This window comes from Anthonomus grandis, chromosome 4 (genome assembly GCF_022605725.1).
Source record: "Anthonomus grandis grandis chromosome 4, icAntGran1.3, whole genome shotgun sequence".
Lineage (NCBI taxonomy): Eukaryota > Metazoa > Arthropoda > Insecta > Coleoptera > Curculionidae > Anthonomus > Anthonomus grandis.
This window is the reverse complement of record NC_065549.1, coordinates 25,279,799-25,301,980: the sequence shown is the minus strand read 5'-3', so window position 1 is coordinate 25,301,980 and position 22,182 is coordinate 25,279,799. Positions and strand designations below refer to the sequence as shown.

Below are 22,182 nucleotides of genomic sequence, written 5' to 3'. Positions count from 1 at the left end.
TAAATGAACCAAAATTTCTTAGGTAGTAACTACCCAAGAGTTACCTAAATAAATGTCAAAATCAGTATGGCGCCACCAAGTTTTGGATTTTATATAATCCCAAAGGATGCCCAATATTTATCAAAATTTATTTAGGCAAGTTCAAAACGAAACTTGGAAAACAAAATCAAAGTCAAGTCGGTATACACTATTGTTTCCAAATTACCTATGATATTCTAACCTACTCAACTCAAGTGAAAAACAAAATAACAACAGAAAATAACAATTTATTTAAGTCTTGATTATCACAGAGAATTATGTTCTGTTAATTTATTTATCTTTAAGAGGAATAATTATTTAAGTTGGTAATAAGGAACCACAACATTTAAGTTTCTAATTACAAGAAAAACAAAGTTGTCAACAGATAACGTGCCATAAAATTAAATATTCCAGAATGGTGCACTGTCATTCGTGACCACGCTTATAAGAAATATATCTATGAGAAATATATCTAAAAAAAATACACAATCAAAACTGTGGTTGTCAAAATAAAATAAATTATGTTACACCCATACCTTTTGGGGAATGAAGCTTCAATTCGAATTAAACTAACAATTTACATGGCCCGGTATATCCCGCCACGGACATTGACCTAAGAAAAAAAAAATGTCAACCCTAACTGTTGAAGCTTCCCCAATCAAAATTACCCTTTTATTAGTTTACTCTAATATTTACTAGCTAATCTGAGAAAATTTGAAATCTTAGGAGTAGTTTGAAAATAAATAATATAACCCAAGTATATACTCGTAGTACTACGAAGCCGGCTGCGTCTTACCTCACAGGAGTCACTTGTCACATACATGAAGAAATCAGGTCCGTACAAAAAAAAATCCGTCCAAAATCCATGTTATGTAGCTCTAGTAGCTTGTTAATTAAATTGTCCCCTGCCAATGCCAATCAGGACCGCCATTTTGCCGATGTTCGAGGGCACGTGAAAAATTATTAGGTTTTAAATCGCCATAAAGGCCAGTAAATTCAACAAAAAACAAATTATAGCATTACGCCCAAAAAGTTGATTTACTATCACCACATTTAGTCAATTATATCCCCATATGAGTAAAATTCACACGAATTTCAAAAAGAACTAAAGCACTCTTCACTTCATGATGGCGGTCTGGAAAAAGGGACGACCGCAGAGGTTAAACCCGTATTTAAGCTATCACGCACAAAATGTATTGCCAATTGAAAATAACTTAACTTTTTTTTATAAGTACCATAAAACCTTTCATAAAAAAATAAATAACTAAATTTATGGCCCAAGGAAGTTGGCAATGAAAATATGTGTCACTATGACACTCAATTTCGATTTTCCGTAGACCAGTAACTTCTTGCTATCTTCCAAGAAAACTAATATTTACATAAGATAAAAAGAGACAAAAATTAGATAGGTCAGTCCGAATAAAATCAACCAGCATATCTGGTATGGTCAAGCCAAAATCAGTTATTGTACTATGGACAGTACAACATACACAATAATTATACATGCCCAATTAATAATTATTTGTTATAAAACAATTAAATAAAGTATGGAATAATCAATATGGGATGTAATTTAAATTCTAAAATATTTCTTTAGTCCAGAACCGGGTTTTATAAGAGTATAAATAAAATTTCATTAACAACCAGTACAATATGAAGCTGAAATGTACAAGACTAAATGTGTCATTAAAAAAAAGAATACTGTAATTTGAAATAGCTAGAGAACAGAACTATGGGTTACTTGGGAGGCTATTACAGAGATGGCATTACTAATACCATTCATTAATATTTGTAAAATCTATTTTGAAAATATAACCACAGAATAAACGATCTCTGAGATCGTTTATTCTGTGATATAACTGTAATCAGTGCTTTTAATAAAGAGTATAAAATGCAAATTTTAACCTAAAACACCATTTATTAGTAAGGTCTTTATGAGCAATTTAGAACAACAAATAATGTCAAGTGGCTTTTTTAACTATAACTTATAAGAGATACGTGAACAATATTTTCATAATGAAATTCAGGCACACTTTTATTGTCAACGTCAAAAAAAAACTCTAAGCTATATCGCGGTTACTGTCGTTTAATTGTTTCCAGAGTAAAAACTGACTAAACAATTAAAACTGATTCAAATGTCACGAAGCGCGCCCTTTTTAAAGCCCGATGGAACAATTTCGAAATATTTACAATTTTCTTCATTGTTTTTGCGGAAAAAGACTAATAATTTCAGTAGAATACTGACAGTCAAAGCAAGCAAGTATACAAAATCTATAACATGTAAAATACAGGGCTTTAAAATACGATAATATAACCTAAATAATCTAAATTGGAGCCAAAATGGGCCCTCAAATAAGATGAACTACTTAAAAACTAGACACTATAGATGAAAATATTAAACCAAACATAAGTAGAACCCTAAATAAACCCTACGAATTAACTTTAACTACAGAATACGAATAAATAATACAAAAACTAAGAGAATAATTAACGCATTTCATTTTCAAATACTGCGCCCCTCTCAAATTTGATCGCCCTGATAACTCAATACCTCCAGAGTCCAACATGGGACCACCTGAGTCATGACGCCGTTGATTCTAGTGACAACATGGAATGGACCTTCCTAATCTTTCTTTTAAGTTTTGGTGACTTACTCTTCGTCCTCCGTGGATTGTATGACCAGACTATCCCCAGGATTAAAATCGGTAGAATTTGCCTATATGTCATAACGTGATTTTATTCTATTACGTTCTAGGTGAAGTTTATCTCGTGCTTGTTCGTGAACAATTTGCAAACGTTCTTGTAGAAGATCGACGTACTTTTGAAGGGTTTCAGACTTGTGGGGTCTTCCAGTAATAATGTCCAAAGTCTTCGGTCTTTGGTCTCTACGTCAACTTTTGTATTCCAGTTAGTTTGAGTTTATCACCATTCTTAAATAGATCTCAAACGTGCTATTAAATCTTTTAACCATTCCATAAGACTGAGGGTCGAGGGGGGTTGAGTGGGTCTTAGTGATTTCCAACAACTGGCATGCTTGTTGGAATATTTGTGACTCAAGGTTCCTTCCTTGGTCTGAATGTATCTCTCTGAGGACACCAAATCAACAAATCCAGTTCTGGAACAGCACTTCAGCTACTGTCATTGCTTCTTGGTTTGAAATCGAATAAACCTCGGGCCACTTACTAAAGCACTTCATGGCCACAAGAGCATATCGGTTTCCGGAGATACTAGTAGGAAAAGGTCCTGCTACGTCTATGGGAATTCGTTCAAAGGGTGCACCAACAAGATACTGCATTATTTTTCCTCTGGTCCGGGTTCTTGGGCCTTTGCTTGACGAACATTGCGCACACTGTCGGCACCAGCGTTCTGCGTTCAGCGTTGCGTGCACTGTCGGCACCTTCATGACTGTTCAGCCAGTAAAACCGTTCTCTCACTTTTGGTCTTACTAACTCTAAAATGTCCTCCGCCAACACCGCCATGGACAACTTCTAGAACTTCTGGAACCCGCTTTCGAGGAAGGGCTGCTGGTTAAGACCAATACGATTATAACTAATTATCTCTGGATACTGGTTTGATTCCTTTTTAAGGCAATGTTGACATGTTTCAATACAGGTCTTCTCGATAAAACATCGGCGTTTTGGTGATATTCGCCTTTCCTATGTTCTACTGTAAAGTGATACTCTTGTAATCGCTGAAGCCACCTTGTTATTTTTTCTTCGGGAATTTTGAACTGAAATAGCCATTTCAGAGAAGCATGGTCAATCCTAAGAATGAATCGTTGACCATACAAATATGTATGGAAATATTCAATATCTTTTACTGCTGCCAATAGCTCTCATCTGGTGACACAATAGTTTCTTTCTGGTTTTGATAGCGTTTTACTGAAATAACCTATGACTTTCATTTTTATATTTTTATAATAGCACGGCTCCAATTCCAACATTGCTTGCATCTGTATCCAAAATAAAAGTTTGTCCAGGAATCGGATACGTTCAAATTGGAGATATACACAGTACTCTTTTTAGCCCTTGAAATGCTTCTTCATAGTCTGCTGATTATATCGTTTGTCTAAATCTAACTAAATATCGTTTTGTCTCCCGTGAGCTTATGTAGAGGCTTTGCAAGGTTAGCGAAATCCTCTGTAATAGGTGCAAGGGCCCAGAATGCTTCTTAACTGGTGCTTGTCAGTGGGTCTCGGCCAATTTTTTATTGCTTCTACTTTATCTGGATGAATCTTGACACCTTTTTCTGATTTTACATGGCCAAGGTATCAAACTTCTTTTTGAAATAAGCAACATTTTTTAGGACTTAGCTTCAGATTGGCCTCTCGGAGCTTCACAAATACCTTTTGAATATTCTTTAAATTATTATCAAATATTTTTCCCAGTATGATGACGTTCGATTCACATAAAGTAAACATGATTCCCAAGTCATTCCACGTAACACAGTTTCCATAAGTCTCTGAAAGGTAGCTGGAGCATTGCAGAGTCCAAAGGGCATGACTGTAAACTGCACAAGTCCTGTTCCAGTCGAGAATGCGGTCTTTTCCTTATCTTCTGGGTGCATCTGTACTCGCCACTATCCACTTTTTAGATGAGTGTTGAGATTTTAGAGTGTTGAGAACCATTGTAAACGTGATAGCGTATCCAGGAAGTCATCAATTCTTGGTAGGGGATAACTGGAAAATAATTTTATGTGTTTTCTGGCAGTGTCATTCAGTCGCCGATAGTCTACACAAAATCTGGTAGATCCGTCCTTTTTCTTCACTAGTACAACTGGAGATGTTCAAGGACTCTGGGAAGGTTCTTAGAACTAGGAAGGTTTTAATCACTCTTTGTGTCCTCATTTCTTGAAGCATTGAGAAAATTTCACCTTGTTTAGCTATAGGAATCTTTCGAGGTGCTTGTTTTATCGGAGCATTGTCTCCAGTGTTAATTTGCACCAGTGTTAAATTGCACCAAATCAGTACTTTCCAGGTTATTATCGTGCAAGGAAAACACCTCTTGATTTTCTTTAAGAAGACGTCGCATTTTACTACACTGGTCCATGGTTAAATTGGCAGAAGATTTTTCAAAAAGGGTTTGTAAACATACGGGAAAAGATCTGTTTGAATAACCACTTTTATCAGCATTTTTTATGACTTTTTTAAAACTTCAGAGCATACGCCAATGTTCCCTCCTTGTTTCAGGTGTTGATCATATCCTTTTAAATTTACCGTTCGAACCAAAACAGTAGATTTCTTCTGTGGAGATAACGTCTTTGCTGGAAAAATTCCTTGACCATATACTTTGCAGCTTTTTATGGTCTTAATCAAAAAAGTTTCTCCATCTTTCCTCCAGTTGTTACACTAACAACGAACTCCATGATTTCTACCGCTAGTAATGGCTGTTGGAATGCTGTTAAGCCAATGGTGACTGTAGCTTCATGCAATCCAAGAATCGGGATTCTTTTTCCATACGCGGACTCCAGAATTAAATTTTGTGGTGCTGAAATCCTACAGTGAGCTACGATGTTCGGCTTCACTATAGTATGACTTGATCCTGTATCCACCACCATCTCATATTCACAGCTGCATATTTTTCCCGGTACTACCAAACTCTATCCAGGGCGTGACAGCCGGAAAATAATTGAGCCATCCTTAGAGCATGGTTAGTATCTGGATCTCGAACCCCGTCAACAAAACAATTTATAGAAATTTGTTCTCGAAATCGAGCAACATCGGCCTTAAACTGTTGGAGTTCTTTGTCGGGTCGTTGTCTCCTAGATTTTAATTGGGCCTGGTAGACTTGCTGTAAATGGGGTTCACCGTATCTCATCTCTAAGGTACGCACCAACACATCTAAATTGAGCTGATCCTCAGATGGCCCCATTCTTAATGTTTCTGAGGCATAGGTTAAGATTAAACTCAAGAAAATTCATCCATTATCCCAAAGATGCTGGTCATACACTTTTATAAAAGGTAAAAACACAAAATCTATATATATATAAATTGGTGGCTTCACTTTTATAACGGTTGTTTTCTGTCTCGTTCGTCCTGCTCCTTTTAAAGATTTTCTTTTAAGTTAGTAAGTCTTCTTTCATGGTTTTTATAAGTTGTTCTTGTTTTTTGTCTCATTCTTCATTTTCTTTCTTTAGGTCAGATTTAATTGTCTTTAATGAATCTTATTTCTTGTCCCGTTCTTCTTGTTTACGGTCTCTTTTTTCCTGTTCTACTTTCTGCTCGTCAAACTTCCTTCATAGCAATTCCATGAATTTCTCAGTCTCCATCTTCGCCTGACTTCTTGTTAAAGGCATCCACTAAAATAGGCTTCCAAATATCCCACTTCTGACACAAAAACAAATCAGTGGGCTCCATCTAGCTGAAAAAAAAAGATCACGTTGGGGAATGTCAGATTCTTTCAAATGCGGATACAAAGTTATCAGAACGAGGATAAAATCATGGCCGTTTAGAGTAAACGTTGCTTCGTCGGAAAATATTATCCATTTTACAAAATTATGGTTATTATTACATAATTACTGTATTTGCTCACAAAATTCATTTCGGTGATCAAAATCATATTCCGATAGTTTAAGAGCTATATAGGAATATTTTATAAGGGTGGAACTTTGCTTCTTTCAATACTTAATGCACAGTAGATCGCGATAAATTAACATTAGAAGCCGTGCATGTTAACAGAACGTTAAGCTCATCTTCTTTAGTTATTGAACCCCGATCAGTTTTTTTGAGTACCCCGAACACGCCCGAATTCACGAAACTTTGCTTCAACTCTGCTTACCATACTTTGGCTAATAGGCGGCCGATCAGGATGAGTTGCATTAAATAATTGAACTACCTTCTTTTGAGTACGCGACATATCTCCGAAACCAATGCACAATAATCATGCACAAGATTTCGATTCTTTCATGTTCAGTTAATTTTCTCACATTTCATACAATAACACTAGGTAATAACGTGCAGTGACTAATAAAACGCAGGATGACACTCCTTTCGCCTCTTAGAAAGAATAAATACCACTTGAAAATGTATTCTTAAATAGAAATACTTGCACCAACACACAAATAATTGCACCAAAATACATTCACTTTTGACAATGACAACAACAACTAAAAAACCAAAATCAACATTTAATTTAGATAGGTATTTCTTTAATTTTACATTTTATCGTCATTTTTCATTCAAAATTAGTTATGTAACCATTATTCATTTGTATTCTTTCTAAAAAAATGCATACTTTCTGATTGTGCTTTAAAAAATGGTGGTTTCCATTTCAAAAACATATTAATGACGTTATATCTTTTTTTCGAGTCACCATATATATTTAATTTGCACGTATATTTAATTTTCACATATATTCAATTTTCATTTTTATTGAATTTATCCATTATTTTAATTATGACTTTGCGTAGTTTTTTAAATTTAGAATTAAAATTAAGTTAAGATCTTTACAAAATCTGACTCCCAAGTCATTAATGTGATATAGTTAAGTCACAAATGAGTTTTTAATACATTAATTTTAATTTAAAGGATCTTTGCACATAAAAATTCTAATGTGGTTATACTTAGAAACATTTAATGAGAGATAGTTTTTATTATACCACGTGGTAAAATAGTCCAAGTCTCTCTACAAACCTATGTCTATTATTATTGCGGTTGTAACTGCAGTAAAAAAAGTCATCCGCATGAGTAAGCTAAAACTGTTTTAAAAGCAGCAAAGCTTTTATTATTTAATGGCATCACCGATGAAGAGCAAAAAAAGTACAACGTCAATATCCGATCCCTGAGGAACACCGGAAGTGACTCTCACCACGCCAGGGACCTCTCCTGCAATAGAAACAAACAGAGTACTGTTGCACAAGTATAGCTCTATTCATCCATAGAACGAACGAGTAGAGCCAATTCTTCACTTTAAAAAGATCTCTTATTAAATGCTTCGACCATTTAATTTATGGTATTAGAAAGTCTATATTTGCTGCTCAGGAATGGTGAAATTTTCGGTTGAAAGAAGTATCAAGAAAGGCTTGGGCGCTGAGAGAAAAAAGTAATACACCGCACGTCTCGACCATACATATAATATACAGGTTAGAGGATCGATTATAATGTATAGAGAGGGAGTTAACTGTATTACTTGCAATAAAATTTTGTAAGAGATAAAGAAAAACTTGTAAAAGCCAAACTTCTAGTGAAAATTTAAAAAATATTTATCGCACATATCAATTGCATTTGTGAAATAATTCTCCCATATCGATACAGTATAAGCTGATTAATAACTCGATGCATGAACAAAGAGTTTTTGAAGGTGGTAGACAATGGTACAGTGAAAACATCTTGTCGAACTTGCATTGTCTTATTTATTTAATGTAACACGACGTTTCGGTTGGTAAGTATCTCTAACCGTTATCAAGTGTAAACTGACAGCAAACTACTATTCTATAGGCTTATATACTAGATGTGTGCAGCGATGTGGAAAGGAAAGTCATCCGTGAAAAGAGTTGGGGGGAGGACACGCCTCTCTCTAGATCCTACACTGTCCTGAGAGTAGAGGCTCCCAGATGTTGGGTACATCGACGCTTGGCTGGCTGAAGATCCCCTGATTCTGTAAAATGAAAACTGCCTCTACGAACTTCCTCTTCCGCCAGTGCTGTTCCTTGTGCAGAATCTTGGCTTTTGACCAATGGATATTGTGTCCATTATGCCACGCGTGCTCTGCTATTCCGGATTTGGAAACCTCTCCTCTTTGGGTCCAGCTGCGATGTTCCTTCGCTCTGACTTCTAGGGGGAGCTTCGTTTCACCTATGTATGAGTCACCGCACTCACATGGGATCTGGTAGACGCAATTTTTGGTATCCAACAGGCCATCTGGTTTGGTCTTTGATACCACGCTTCTGATAGTGGTGCTAGGTCTAAAGGCAGTTCTAATATTGTACTTGCTGGCAATGCGTCGGATTTGTTCCGATGTACCCCTAATGTAAGGTATGGGTAGAAGTCTGGTTGTCGTGGTGGCCTCGTCTCTGATTTGATTTGGACGCGTCCTTTGGATGGTCCTACTTATTAGCTTCTTTGGATATCCATTCTGTTTATCACATCTAGTATATGAGCAACATGAATTCAATAGGGCAGGTATCTTATAGATATACAAACAATACACTTAAGATTATAAATTTTAAAAAATAGATTTATCTCCATAATATGGAAAGCAAAAGAAGTAAAGGTGGTACCTGCCTAAACGTGTTTCTACTTTTTGGCTTCTTCAGGGCAGGTCAACTAGAAAACCAAAGGAAAGAATAAAACAATATAAAGAATCACTGGAGCAAAAAACAATTTGTCTAATCAGCTCTAGTACCTTCCGTTTGGGAGAAAAATACAGCATTTTCATTAAGGAAGCATAAGCAGCTACTTAATTCAATATAAAAAAATACATTAATTTGATTATATTAAGACGATTCAACAAAGAAATTCAGCACAAAAAGTTAAATGGTAAAAGGATAGATTTTTGAGATTCTCCAGAACACAGAAAGCAGAAGAAATAAAGGTAGACGTGCTTTTTCAAATCCATTTTCTTATAAAAAAATATATATAAATTTAAAATAAAAATAATATACAACGGCAGTGGGGGCATTATTTATAGCAGAGAGGAATATCAAGGGTTTAAATTTCCTCCAGCTAGTACACAAGAGTGCTGTGGCACCACCTGCTTCGAATACGAAATGATACGTAAATCTTGTCTTATTATAGTTCTGAACGATGCTCAAAATGTAAAGTAAGAAATACAAAAACAAACGACGATACAATTTCAACTGCCCAACTATTTAATTAATTAAATAAATGGATGAAAATAAATACTAAGTAATTAAAAATGAAGTTTCAGTACGACTATTATAGCACCATATGAAAATATAACTTTTTACCATTTAACTTTTCGTGCTAACTTTCTTTCTTTAAAACGTTATTGTCTCAGGGTAAGGTTATGTACATAGGTAGTTTTATGCTTCCTTAGAGTGGATACTGTTTTTTCTTCCAAAATCGAAGATACTAGAGCTGACTAGGCTCGAAATTTAATCAAAATTCAAACTTTGGATACTTTAAATAGTTCAGTCCGAAGATTGAGCAAAAAAAATCCATTGGTCGTTTTCGGGCTTTGCGCCTAATAAATATATATACCTAACTCTTATTTAAAAACTAAACAAAAATGTATGACATAAAATATTTTTATGTTTTAAAAATATACTTAGAAATAGATAAATAAAATTAGTTAGAACAGAAAATAAAACAAAATGTTTCTGATCTGATCTAAGTCTAAACAGAATAAAACTAAGACTGTAAGATACAAAAATTATACATAAAATTAAACAATAGACATGATTTTTTTTAATAACAAATAAAATTATGTTTTTTTTTTGTATAGTATTGAATAAATGTAATTTTAATAGGTTGAACTTGAAAAGATTGAAAGAATTGAAAAAAATACATATATCTTAGTTAACATTCTATTTTATATACAAGGTGAGTTGCGAGGAACGCACCAAACTAACTAAACGTCAAAATAATTAACACGTATATAACACAACACCAATAATAAACACCTATATGTCCTTACGCGATTCTCAATTGTTTTCAAAAATAGCGTAATTACCAACAAACAAAATTTCCTATGTAACCGTTGTTTTAATTATGGCGTCGTTTAACAAATATTGGAAAAATACCGTCGTTAACCACTTAATACATTCTACTTCGTCTGGTAAGGACCTCTGTTGTTTTTATAAGTGATTCATGTTTATCTCTGACAAACACTGCCGTATTTCTAATGCATCGAATTAGGGCCTCCCGCGTGTCGACTCTCAGTTTGTACACCTCATTTTTAAACCAGCTCCACAAAAATAGTCCAGTGGCCAGTGTGCCTAATTCATAGTCTGGAGACTCTTCGTTCAAATATTGGTTGACCTGGCGAGCGAAATGTGCGGGAGCTCTACCGTGCTAATAATAATACATTTGCATTCTGATGTTTAGAGAAACTTTCTGTAATAATGGGTTTAACTTATTTCGCAAAAATAATAAGTAGTCACAAGTCAATGTTCATTCTTTGGTGAGGAACCATATAATAAGTACGTACAGCATTTGTAATAAAAAAGGGTAAGCTATGTATATGATTTTAATAAGGCTATAATTTTAAAATTAATGAGAATCGAATGAGAACATATGAGTTTTTAAAATTATTTTCACTTGGAGTTTGATGCGTCCCTCCCGTATAGCTAATATCTATATAGGTAATTTAAATCATAAATAGAAATGTTAACTTTATTAACCCTATCTTGAACACTCAAATTACGAGACAGTTTTACCACTAACTAAAACTCTTTATTTTACTCTCGACATGTGTTTTGCTAGAATTGTTTTTTATAGGCTGTTTTTTTAGGTTAGACAAGTTTTAATTTTCTCCCGAAGATGCAAACACCGCGAAGCACGTGTCGAGAGTAAAATAAAGAGTTTTGGTTAGTGGTAAAACTACCTAGTAATTTGTGTGTCACACCAAAGGTTGAACAACCATAGGATTATCTTGAAGAGCCTTAAAAGATTTTTTTTTGTCTTACCCAGACTAACTTAAGTTCTTGGCTACTTATGGCTAGTATGTTCTGAACTAACACCATTCATTCTAGTAAAAACCTAAAAGTTATTAACAAAATTATTTAACTTCATGCAATTTTATCGACTATTTTATTATAAAAGACCCCTGTGGACACTAAATTTACTGATCAACATCATATTGATTAATCAGAACTCGGCCCAATTACTTTAACAATTAGACAGTAATGTTAAAATATAAGTTTCACTTCTAAAAGGTTATTTAAATCGTTTTACAGGCAATAAAAAAGTACTATGCTGTGTTTTACTTTGATATGTTTTAAAATATAGTATTTTGAGGTATTCAGTATATTAGGGTAAGATTCATATTTTTCGATAACCAAACTGTATTTTAAAGCTAAAGGGGAATAATAGTTCATCACCAGCTACAACAAAGAAAATTAAATTGAAATGAAGTTGATAATATTTTTGACGCACACCCAAGACTCTCAAGCTAGGAGCGGCATGAAAGCATTAACCAGCCGATTCAGTCAGTTCGATTTAATAGCCCATCACCGATAACGCATATTTAATTGGCGCATTGGTATGTATTACCTAAATCGGTACAAATAAAGATGTGGCAACTATTGCAATAATTACTTCATAAATATTGGAAATAAAATAAAAGAAGAAATGAAGCCTAATACCGGTAAACCCAAATGAAATAATTAAACATATTTCGACACTGAATAGTAGTGCTGCATCAGAAACAGATCAAGTTCCAACACGAGCCATAAAAAGAACAAATAACTGTATAGCAAAACCTTTGAGCCATATTGTAAACATTATTTTCACAAACGGCACAATATCAAAATATTTTACAGTCGATTATGACGCCAATACATAAAAAAGGCCCCACAGCAAAAATTAAGAAGTATCGCCCAATCAGTAATAAAAACATTTAGAAAAACGCATTAAAGATCGTTTAAAAACGTTTTTAAATTTACTTGGAGTTTTATCACATAATCAATTTGACCTTTCAGAGGATATCAGTACAGCACATGCTATATATAAAGTAACATCAGAAGTCACTAAAAACCTAAACAACGGTAAAAAATACATAGCTGCTTTTATTGATCATGCTAAAGCCTTCAATACTGTTCCTCACAATATTCTTTTAGATACGTTAGAGCATTATGGAGTTAGAGGTCTAACAAAAAAGGTACTTCAAAGTTACTTTGAAGAAAGAGAACAATACGTGAAACTCAATGGTACCCTTAGCGATCCAGAAATAATAAATATACGTTTGCCACAAGGTACAATACTGGGACCAATTCTGTTTGTCATATATATAAACTCTTTGCGTAAGCTAAAAATATCTGGCCAAATAATTAGCTTTTCAGATGACATGACCTTAATATTTAGAGGCAATACATGGGAAAAAGTAAAAAAAACTTTGCGAGTGGGCTTTGGGCAGGTAAGACATTGGTTATGTATCCAGAAACTCACGATTAATATCGAAAAAACAAATTAGGGCAGTAAATTGTGTTTGCTTGTATATAAATCTTTAATGGAATCTCTCCTTTCTTATTGCATAATAGTACGGGGTGGTACTTACAAATCTTCAACCGTTAAAAATTGTCCAAAATTACATTTTAAGAGTAATTTATATGAAAAATAGACTTTATTCAACTGAGCTACTATAAAACTCTAATATTAGCGATATAAATCATCTTTATATAGAAAAAGCATGTTTTTTTTTGTACATAGTACTGATATTTCAAAAAAACAAATCACGCATTCCCAAGGTACCAGGAGTAATATGCGTAACAATCTTACTTTGCCACAGAATCATAAGCAAATTAACCTTCATTTTATAGATTATTTAGGAGCAAAATTTTATAACTTAATCCCCTCTGATAATAAAAATATAACAAATCAGAAAGTCTTCAATCGGAAAGTCAAGAAAGTATATTCGTGAAAATTTTAATAGTTTTAGGCCATTATTAGGGTAATTTTATTACTGAAAAAATAATAGGTTATAGTGCAGATTACCAACTAATTTCTGAATTTTTTCTCTTTTCTACCTTATATTGAATTCTTTATATCTTGTCCTTTTATTATTATTATTGTTAGTATCAAATGGCTTTGAGAGTAGATTGCTGTTATATATATATTTGAGTCTATGTATATGTAGTGTAGTTGTTGACTACTTAAATTATTCATTTAAAGAACTTTAAAAAAGATCTGGAATCCAAACATTACGGTTTATTGCAAAAAGTCCGGTTTTTTAAAGGAAAGTTTTTTTTTAAATTATTTTTATAATTTGTAGATACTTTGGGGTTATGTTTTATGAAAAATATGGGTACAATTTAAATATATTGCACACAAAAATAACTAAGCATATTCTTTGCACTTATTTTACATTACACACAAACAACAATTATATTATTCCAAATTGTTTTTAATTTTTTTTTTATTTTTAGATAGTCCTTGGAAGATACCGTCAAGAGAAACAGGAAGTGTTTATTACACTACATGCGAATATTGTGCTGAAAAAGACTTGATAGTAACAACAGTTTCAACGGACACTAGAAAGTGGGACAAAAAATTATGGACAGCGTTGTGGACTGGTGAAGCCACAAAACGGATAATTAAAGGACAAAGTGTACCCACATTTAACTATATGACACTATTGGCTTCATATAGATTTAGAGGCAGTACAATGGGTGGAACAGCAATCTCTGAAGGCGAAAGATTAAAGACAGAAGAAGATACAACAGAGGATTTTATTACTACTAGTGCTGAAAGTGAAGAAACTAAAGAAAAATCTGTAGAAAGTTCTACTAGCTCTAATAGTATAGAAACAGGAGGAGAATCTATAGAAAGTACTGCTGTTTCCGAAAGTGTAACAATAAAAGAAGACTCTGAAAAGACTACTAAGGCAGACGCAGCCAGAGAAGAAACTAGTGGGACTTCGAAAGAAATTAGTGCTAGTTCTGCGGAGGGAGAAACTGGAGAGGTATCTAAAGAAAGCACTTCTACTTCAGAATCTAAAGAAACAATAGGACAATCTAATGAAAGTAGTAGTGATGCCCAGACGGAAGAAACTAGAGAGACCTCTAAAGAAAGTACAACTGGTTTTGAAAGTCAAGAAACGGAAATAGAATCTAAAGAAAGTATTAGTAGTGCTGAGAGTAAAGAAACAGAATCTAATGAAACAACTGTTGATCAAAGTAAAGAAATAGAAGTAAATACTAATGAAAGTACCACTGGTACTAAAAGTCAAGAAACGGAAAGCGAATCTGAAAAAAGTAATAATGCGGCTGAGAGTAAAGAAACAGAATCTAGTGAAACAACTATGGATCAAAGTAAAGAAATAGAAGTAAAACCTACAGAAAGTACTACTGGTCCTAAAAACGAAGAAAAAGAAATTAGTACTGGTGATGAAAGTAAACAAACACAAGAAGAATCTCAAGTAAGTACTATCGGTGTTGACAGTAAAGAAGTAGACGAAAAACCTAAAGAAAGTACTACTGGTGATGAGAGTAAAGAGACAGAAGAAGAATCTGAAGAGAGTACTAAAATTTCTGAAGCTGAAGAGATACCTAAAGAAAGTACTCCTGGTTCTGAAAATAAAAAGACAGAAGAAGAAGAATCTGAGGAAAGTACGGTTAAAGATCTTAAGTCGCAGGAAGAGGAAAAAACAGATAAAGGCTTAGAAACTATTTCTGGGTATCAATTTGAGACTGAAACCCCTAAAAAGAATATTGAAGACAGTGAAAAATCAATAGAGAAAGAATCTGAAGAAAAATCAACCAATGAAAGCAATGAAATAGAAAACTCTGAAGAGAAAAAAGATAAAGAAAAAGAAAACGGCTACGTAAAAGAAAGTACACCTGGTTCTACAAATAAAAGAGAAGAAAACACTGAGGAAAGTACGGCTACAGATTTTATATCAAAGGAAGAGGAGGAAGAAACAGATACAGGCTTAGAAACTATTGCGAGTAACGAATTCGAGAGTGAAAAACCTAAAGAGATTAATGAAGAAAGTGGAGAGTTAAAAGAGAAAGGATCAGAAGAAACATCAAGCAACGAAACAGAAAAATCTGAAGAAGAAAAAAATAAAGAAATTGTAAATAAAGAAGAAGGCGAAGAAGAAAAAGATAACAGCACAGAAAAAGAAGAAAGCGATTTAAAGAAAACAGAAGAAGAGTTATACGACGAAAAGAAAAAGGCCAGGAAAATACCAACTAAAAGGAAAGGTCAGTATTAAAGTTAAACACATACTTAAAAAGTTAAAATTTAAACCATCAAAAAAAAATTACAAAGTATATGTGATAAGCTTCAAAAACATTTTCTTCGAATGAAAGAACATAAAGATCTTTACTGAAAACTTTAAGGCAACTTTTAAACAAATATCTTATTTTGAAGTTCAAAAATATTTTGTTCAGAAAAAACGTTAATTTGCTTTACGTTTTACTGCCTACTTTGAGTTGTTAGCTATCTATATCTCCCAAATGTATTCTTTTGGCATCTCTTGTAAGACAGTAAACTTTAAATTTAATGTACTGGTATATCCCCCAAGCGTGTAATTTTTCTGGGTACTAAAAACCATAAATTGTGACCATTACTACTGTGTTTTCTTTTAACCTAATCGAATATTTTGGCACTGTAATATTTTAATTAATTTTATGGATCTTTTAATATCAAGTGAATTTAAAAAAAATCGGACTTCTAAAAACCATTGAATAAAAAATAAGTTTTAAGAATTTCTTCTTAAAGTTTAAAAAAAAAACAATACAAAATATATTGAGTGTTTCGTAAAATATGGTGAGGTACCATATCTCAGTAATGAATAATAGGTACCAAATCAAGGAGTTTTGGGAAAAAATCTTTTCTAAAAAGTTTAATAAAATTGGCTCAAAGAAAATGATAGAAAACTTATTAGCTTATGCTAGGGAGCTTAATTGCTATGGTTAAAACTTTTTTTAAACATTCCGACAAAAAGAAAACTCCAAGTTTGATTATGGCTCGACATTTTCATAATTGAAAATAAGTTACACATATTTCGTTTTAAAAAAATTAAAATGAAGTTAACATTGAAAAAATGCTCCAGCAGCCTATTTTCAATTTTGAAATATTTTCAAAATTGTTGTTTTAAATGTACCCCAAAGGCTGACCTGTTGTCGTTCGGTAATCTAAGAGAGTTAAAATGTTCGCGTATACGCGTTTTAAAATTACGACCCTTTTCTTAACTATATAAATTTAGGTGAGCTCTGTGAAATTCTTTATCTGTTAGTCTATCTACTAGCATTCGAGAGTAACCGTTATTAATAGCAATCTGATATTCTTTTCCTTAATAAACTCCAATGGCATTAGAGGGATAGAGAAAAGTCTATGTATTAGGGAATGAAATATGGCTAGTTTATGGGATGTGACATGGTTGAGTCAAATGGGATTGCATAATCGGTTTGTGTAAGTTTTCTGTAAATAGAATATATCAAACTGGTAGCAACCTTTTTTAAGAAGATGTCTAAGAAATCAACGCTGTTGTTATTTTCAACCTCCATGATGAATTTTATGTTAAAATAAAGCATTAAAAAAAACAAGAAAATTGTTTAACTCTAATCTAGAGCCTGTCCAAATTACAAATGTTTCATAAACATAACGGCGCCAAAAATATATACATTTTAGAAGAGGGCTTTGATATTTAAATAAAATATTATTTTAAAAAAATGACGTAATGATTTCTGCTAAAAGGGGAGATAGACATTAATCTTATTTTATAATATCTTCACAGTCTTGTCAAGACTGCTCGTAATAATAGTCGAAACGCGTCGAGCAAATTAAAGTTTTGAATATACAGTGGAGACTTTCATTTTTTTATTTTCTGACCCTTAATTTTGAAGTAGGAGTAACTAACTATATAACCAAATAATATAACTATTTGAAAAGACAAACTAATGATGTTTTAACTAAGTATACCACGTAATATGTCGATGTTTATTATGTTTGAGGGATTGGAAATAAAATATTTTTCATAAAAGGGAAAATTTAGGGTATTATTTCTGAAAGCTACCCGTTTACTTATTACATGTTTTGGAATATGCTCTCTCCACTTTTATTAATTTTCTTCTTTTTGGTTATAGGGTTGACCACTTGCCGCATATATTATAAATAATTACTCTCATGAGAAAGCAAGAATCGGTCCTTTCCAATAAATTTTGAGGTAAGTTACGGCAAATATAAAAATATTAATGTATTTATTTTATAGTAACTTTTAAAATGAGATATATATTGCGATATATTGGTTAATAAAACCACCTTCTAAAACAATTTAATGGCAAAATAAAGGATGACCAACAGAAAACAGCTTAGCATGAATTGCGGCTGTAAACGTAAACATTTTTTGAAAATCCTTTAAATATTTTGGTTTTCAGAAGGACGTATTTACACATAAATTCCTATCACTATAAGTTCAAACCCTTGATAACGGCGTCATTCATCCTTATTTTTGCAATAGGGAATGGGTATGTTATTATACATCTTTTGGGTGTTAAATTTTCTTTAAGATACGGGTTGAATTGATTGAATTACACTCAATGAATTACATTATTTTTATTATTTAATTCTTCATTAATTGTCGACTCGTAAGGCATATACGAGCATGTTACGACACATGCTTTCTAGGTCTACCCAGACTAAAATATCTTCCCAATATTTTATGGATAATCACAGCCTCCCGATTTTCCAGAAACACCTTGTCAAGGAGTCAGGTCCCAATCTAAATATGAAGCAAGTCGAATAACAAAAAATATTACTCTAAATTAATTATTAAGAACAACTTCTCGCATTTTGCTTCAGAATACAAAAGAATTATTAAAATGTAAAAACACTAGACATAATAATAAGACACAACAATAATAAAAAGAGATAAAATGACCTGACGACAACATGTGGGCTCTCACTAACTTTTTAAAAACATTCAGAGTAGCACATTCCTGAATAAGATTTTATTTAATGGTAACATTTTATTTTTTGCTTTAAACAGGAAGGTCTTATACACTAAAAGCCATTTTTTATTTTATTGATAGCATGTTTGACACATTAGGAATTAATGATACTGGCGTAAATTTGTTGCATTTTAAAATAATTGTAATTATTCTATTCTGCACAAGCTGCAATTAGTCGATTTAAAACTTAAGTAAGTTATAGAGAAGTCAAGCGCAAAACTTAAGGTGAGGTGATGTTATAATAATTTATAATAATAATCTGGTACTCAGTGACAAGTTTTTTTGTCTTACTCTTGAAATAAACTCGACTTTTCTCGAGTACTTTCATGGTACATAGTCGGCATGTACGTGAAATAAATTAGCGTCGAATATAACACAGATATTTATTTTTTTGTTCATGTTCTATTGCAACATTGTTTCTATATATATCGATATTACCTTTATTAGTACCTGATAGCTTACCTTTTCTTCCAAGCAAACAAAAGTTTTTCGATTTGATGAATTTAACTTTTTGATGTCTTGCTTGAATATAATTTTAATCACTCTAAAATGTTTTTCTCAAAACCAAAGCTTTTTAATTAATTAATAAAATATTTCTTCCCACTGTCTCAAAAGACCTTTTAAAATTAAAAAATCAAAACAAAATGTCCCTGTCCAATTCTTTGAAATAACTAAAACATATGGTAATTATGACTCACATGAATGATATTCACAAAAACCAGACTAATTTGAGACGAGAATTTTATTCACATCGCAGTGTTTTTGTACTTTCTTCTTTACATCCAGTTCAAATGCTGTTTCATATCTACAGTATGATAATCTATAGTATTAATAGATTTAAGTTCATTGACAAGTGTTACAAGAATCACAGTTGATGCTTTCCATGTGCTACTTTTAACATATATTCACACATATCACAGAATACATTTTTTGTAATCATCTGGTTATCTACCCCAACCTTTTTCATATCTCTTGTTATATTTCTCAGGTCAGCTATAGAGATTTTTTCAAAAAATAAAAAATCACTGTATGAGATATTGGGAGCTGCGCTCAAGGAGAGAGAAGATTTTGGAATGCCATTAATAATTTTCCGAATGGCGTCAACAAAATATTTACGTAATTCCCTTACACTTAACAACTCTGCAATAATGATTGATATTCAAATTTAAGTTCTTTGGATATTAAAGAACTTTTTCCAGGAGTTATTTTTTTATGTTTCCATATTTCACGGGAATTTTATTGTTATCGATGATTCTTTTAAACTATTGATTTTTTTCAAATTTTTGGCTAATTTTTTAATAATTTGGCCTCATGCTTTGTTATTTTTTTCTGCTATAGCATTCACATAGAATCTATCCCTAACATGCATTTTTGACTTATATCATGAGTTATTCAATTTTTGTTTAACTATTTTTGGTTAGGCATAATTCATTGCCTTTAATATTCAAAATATCTATATGTCCTTTATAAAACTATCAATTAAAACACTAACAGGGTGCGGTAAAGTTAAAGGAACGTCTAAAAACCGATTTCTTGTGAAAACGTTTACATAGAATATTGAGTTTGAACATTTTATTGTTGAAAAAGTAAGGATGAAGTAAAAAAATGCAAAATTTTAAAAATTATAAAGGATTTTTGACTTACGTATAATTCACAATTACACCTGGCTTAACTACACTCTATTTGCGACTAGCCATCACGTTGATCATTATATATGCTATTAATTTAAATTTAAAGCCTTAAGTAACCAAATTCTGTAACTTAGAAGGATTTACATCACTTCTTTAGGTCATAAACACAAATTTCCACACGCAAATCAGGAATATCAAATATGTAAATACGGATTAATTCACAAATAAAAAGACTGTCAAAAGTCACTTACGTCAATAAATATTATTTTATTATTTATTGGGAGTGGAAACTGTACTAGTACGATTATCGTAATTTTCTGTCGTGTCTCATTATAGTAAGTATTTGATGTGCTTGTATATGCGTGGGTACATACAAGCGTACGCCTCATGTACATGTCAAGTCCAAATCTAATATCTTTGACATGCCGTTTTGTTTAATTTTTGTTTTGTTTAGTTTTGGATATAAGTTCTTTTGGTTGCGCTTAGTTATTTATATTAATGTTTTTGACTGATTGTATACTTCGACTATAAGTTAATTTACATTAAACCTCATCGTTATTATTTATTTATTTATTAATAATTAAATATCTCAAATTCTGTTTTTTTTTTCAAAATTTATACTTGTAATACATTAAATTACATAAAATATCAAATAATTTAAATAAATAATACCTATTTTTTACACCTGATAAATGTGTTTTGTGCATGTAATGTAAAATCTAATTATATTATGCCTTTATTATCTAAGATTGAGTCTACAGCCAACCGATCTAACTAAAAAGTGTTTCAAACAAAACCAAAAAATACTACTGGAACTATTGACATAGTGAAGCCACTCCCATTTTTGTCAATAAAATTGCTGTTTTATGTTTTGAGTGTGTAAATTACAAAATATGATATTATGGGGGTACAAAGCGATAAAACATCCTATAAATTTACAATTTTAGCCCCCAAAAAGTTCCAAAATTGCCCCAATATATAATTATATCTTTTAATTATAGCAAAATCAAGAGCTATAAGTATTTAACGTATGTATAAAAATCTTCATAATTCCCAAAGTTTTGTATTTTTTCCAATCATCCTCACTTTTTTATCAAAATTTTGACCACACTCAACATTCTATGTAAAAATTTTCAAAAAAAATCGGTTTTTAGACGTCCCTTTAACTTTACCCACTAAAATTCGCACTATTATTGTTCCATTGAGCATTTAAGAGGTAGTTTGGTAAATGGTTAGCATTATAATCCTTCATATATCTATGGTATATAACTAAATCAGAGTTTTCATTCTTTTTTCTGTGAGTTAAATAGAAATGTCGCTTATTTGAGGTGACAAATATAAGTTAGATTGTATACTTTTATTATTAGTTATAACATAATCAATTAAAAGTACTGCTTTCATCTATAATACGCGTCATGGTGTCGACAATTTGGATCCATTTTTGTAAATGTAGGACAGAAATTGTTACCGTAGAATGAAGGTTTTGATTAATCAAATTTAAAGTTCTCTTGATTATATTAACACCTTCAAACACACTCACCTGATCAAGATAACTAGTAAAAAAATCGATAAATTATAGACTATTACTGTCATTTAAAAAATTTGCTACTATTTTCATATAAAGGCGGATGATATAGAACTGTACATAAAAACCTTATTCTACACAAAGAAAATTCAATTGATAAACACCATATATAATTATGTATGCACTCCACACTAACCTTTTAACAACTTACCACAAAATATTAGATGTAGATTACTTTTGTTTTATAGATTTTTCATACAAATTGATGTTAATAAATTATTACATGCATAATTTAACAAAGCGTATATTTTATACAAGGTGTTTGGAAGGTCGATGCAAAGTCTTAAAGATGTGATGTGAGCAGGTCATTTGGAGTCTTTTAAACCAAATAAACCTAAGTGCAAAGTCTTTCCGTGTTCGAGATATTTGAGATTT

The 22,182-nt window shown here is 32.1% G+C and overlaps 1 protein-coding gene across 1 annotated transcript in view; it reads left to right on the top strand.

Moving 5' to 3' along the window:
* LOC126735621 (DNA ligase 1-like) overlaps window positions 1–22,182 on the top strand; it is a 62,329-nt gene that overhangs the window by 15,821 nt on the left and 24,326 nt on the right. Inside the window, exons 6-7 of the mRNA XM_050439678.1 lie at window positions 14,062–15,840; window positions 17,728–17,807. Of these exons, the coding sequence (XP_050295635.1) occupies window positions 14,062–15,840; window positions 17,728–17,759 (1,811 nt within the window). The 3' untranslated portion in view covers window positions 17,760–17,807. The remainder of the gene's footprint in view (window positions 1–14,061; window positions 15,841–17,727; window positions 17,808–22,182) is intronic.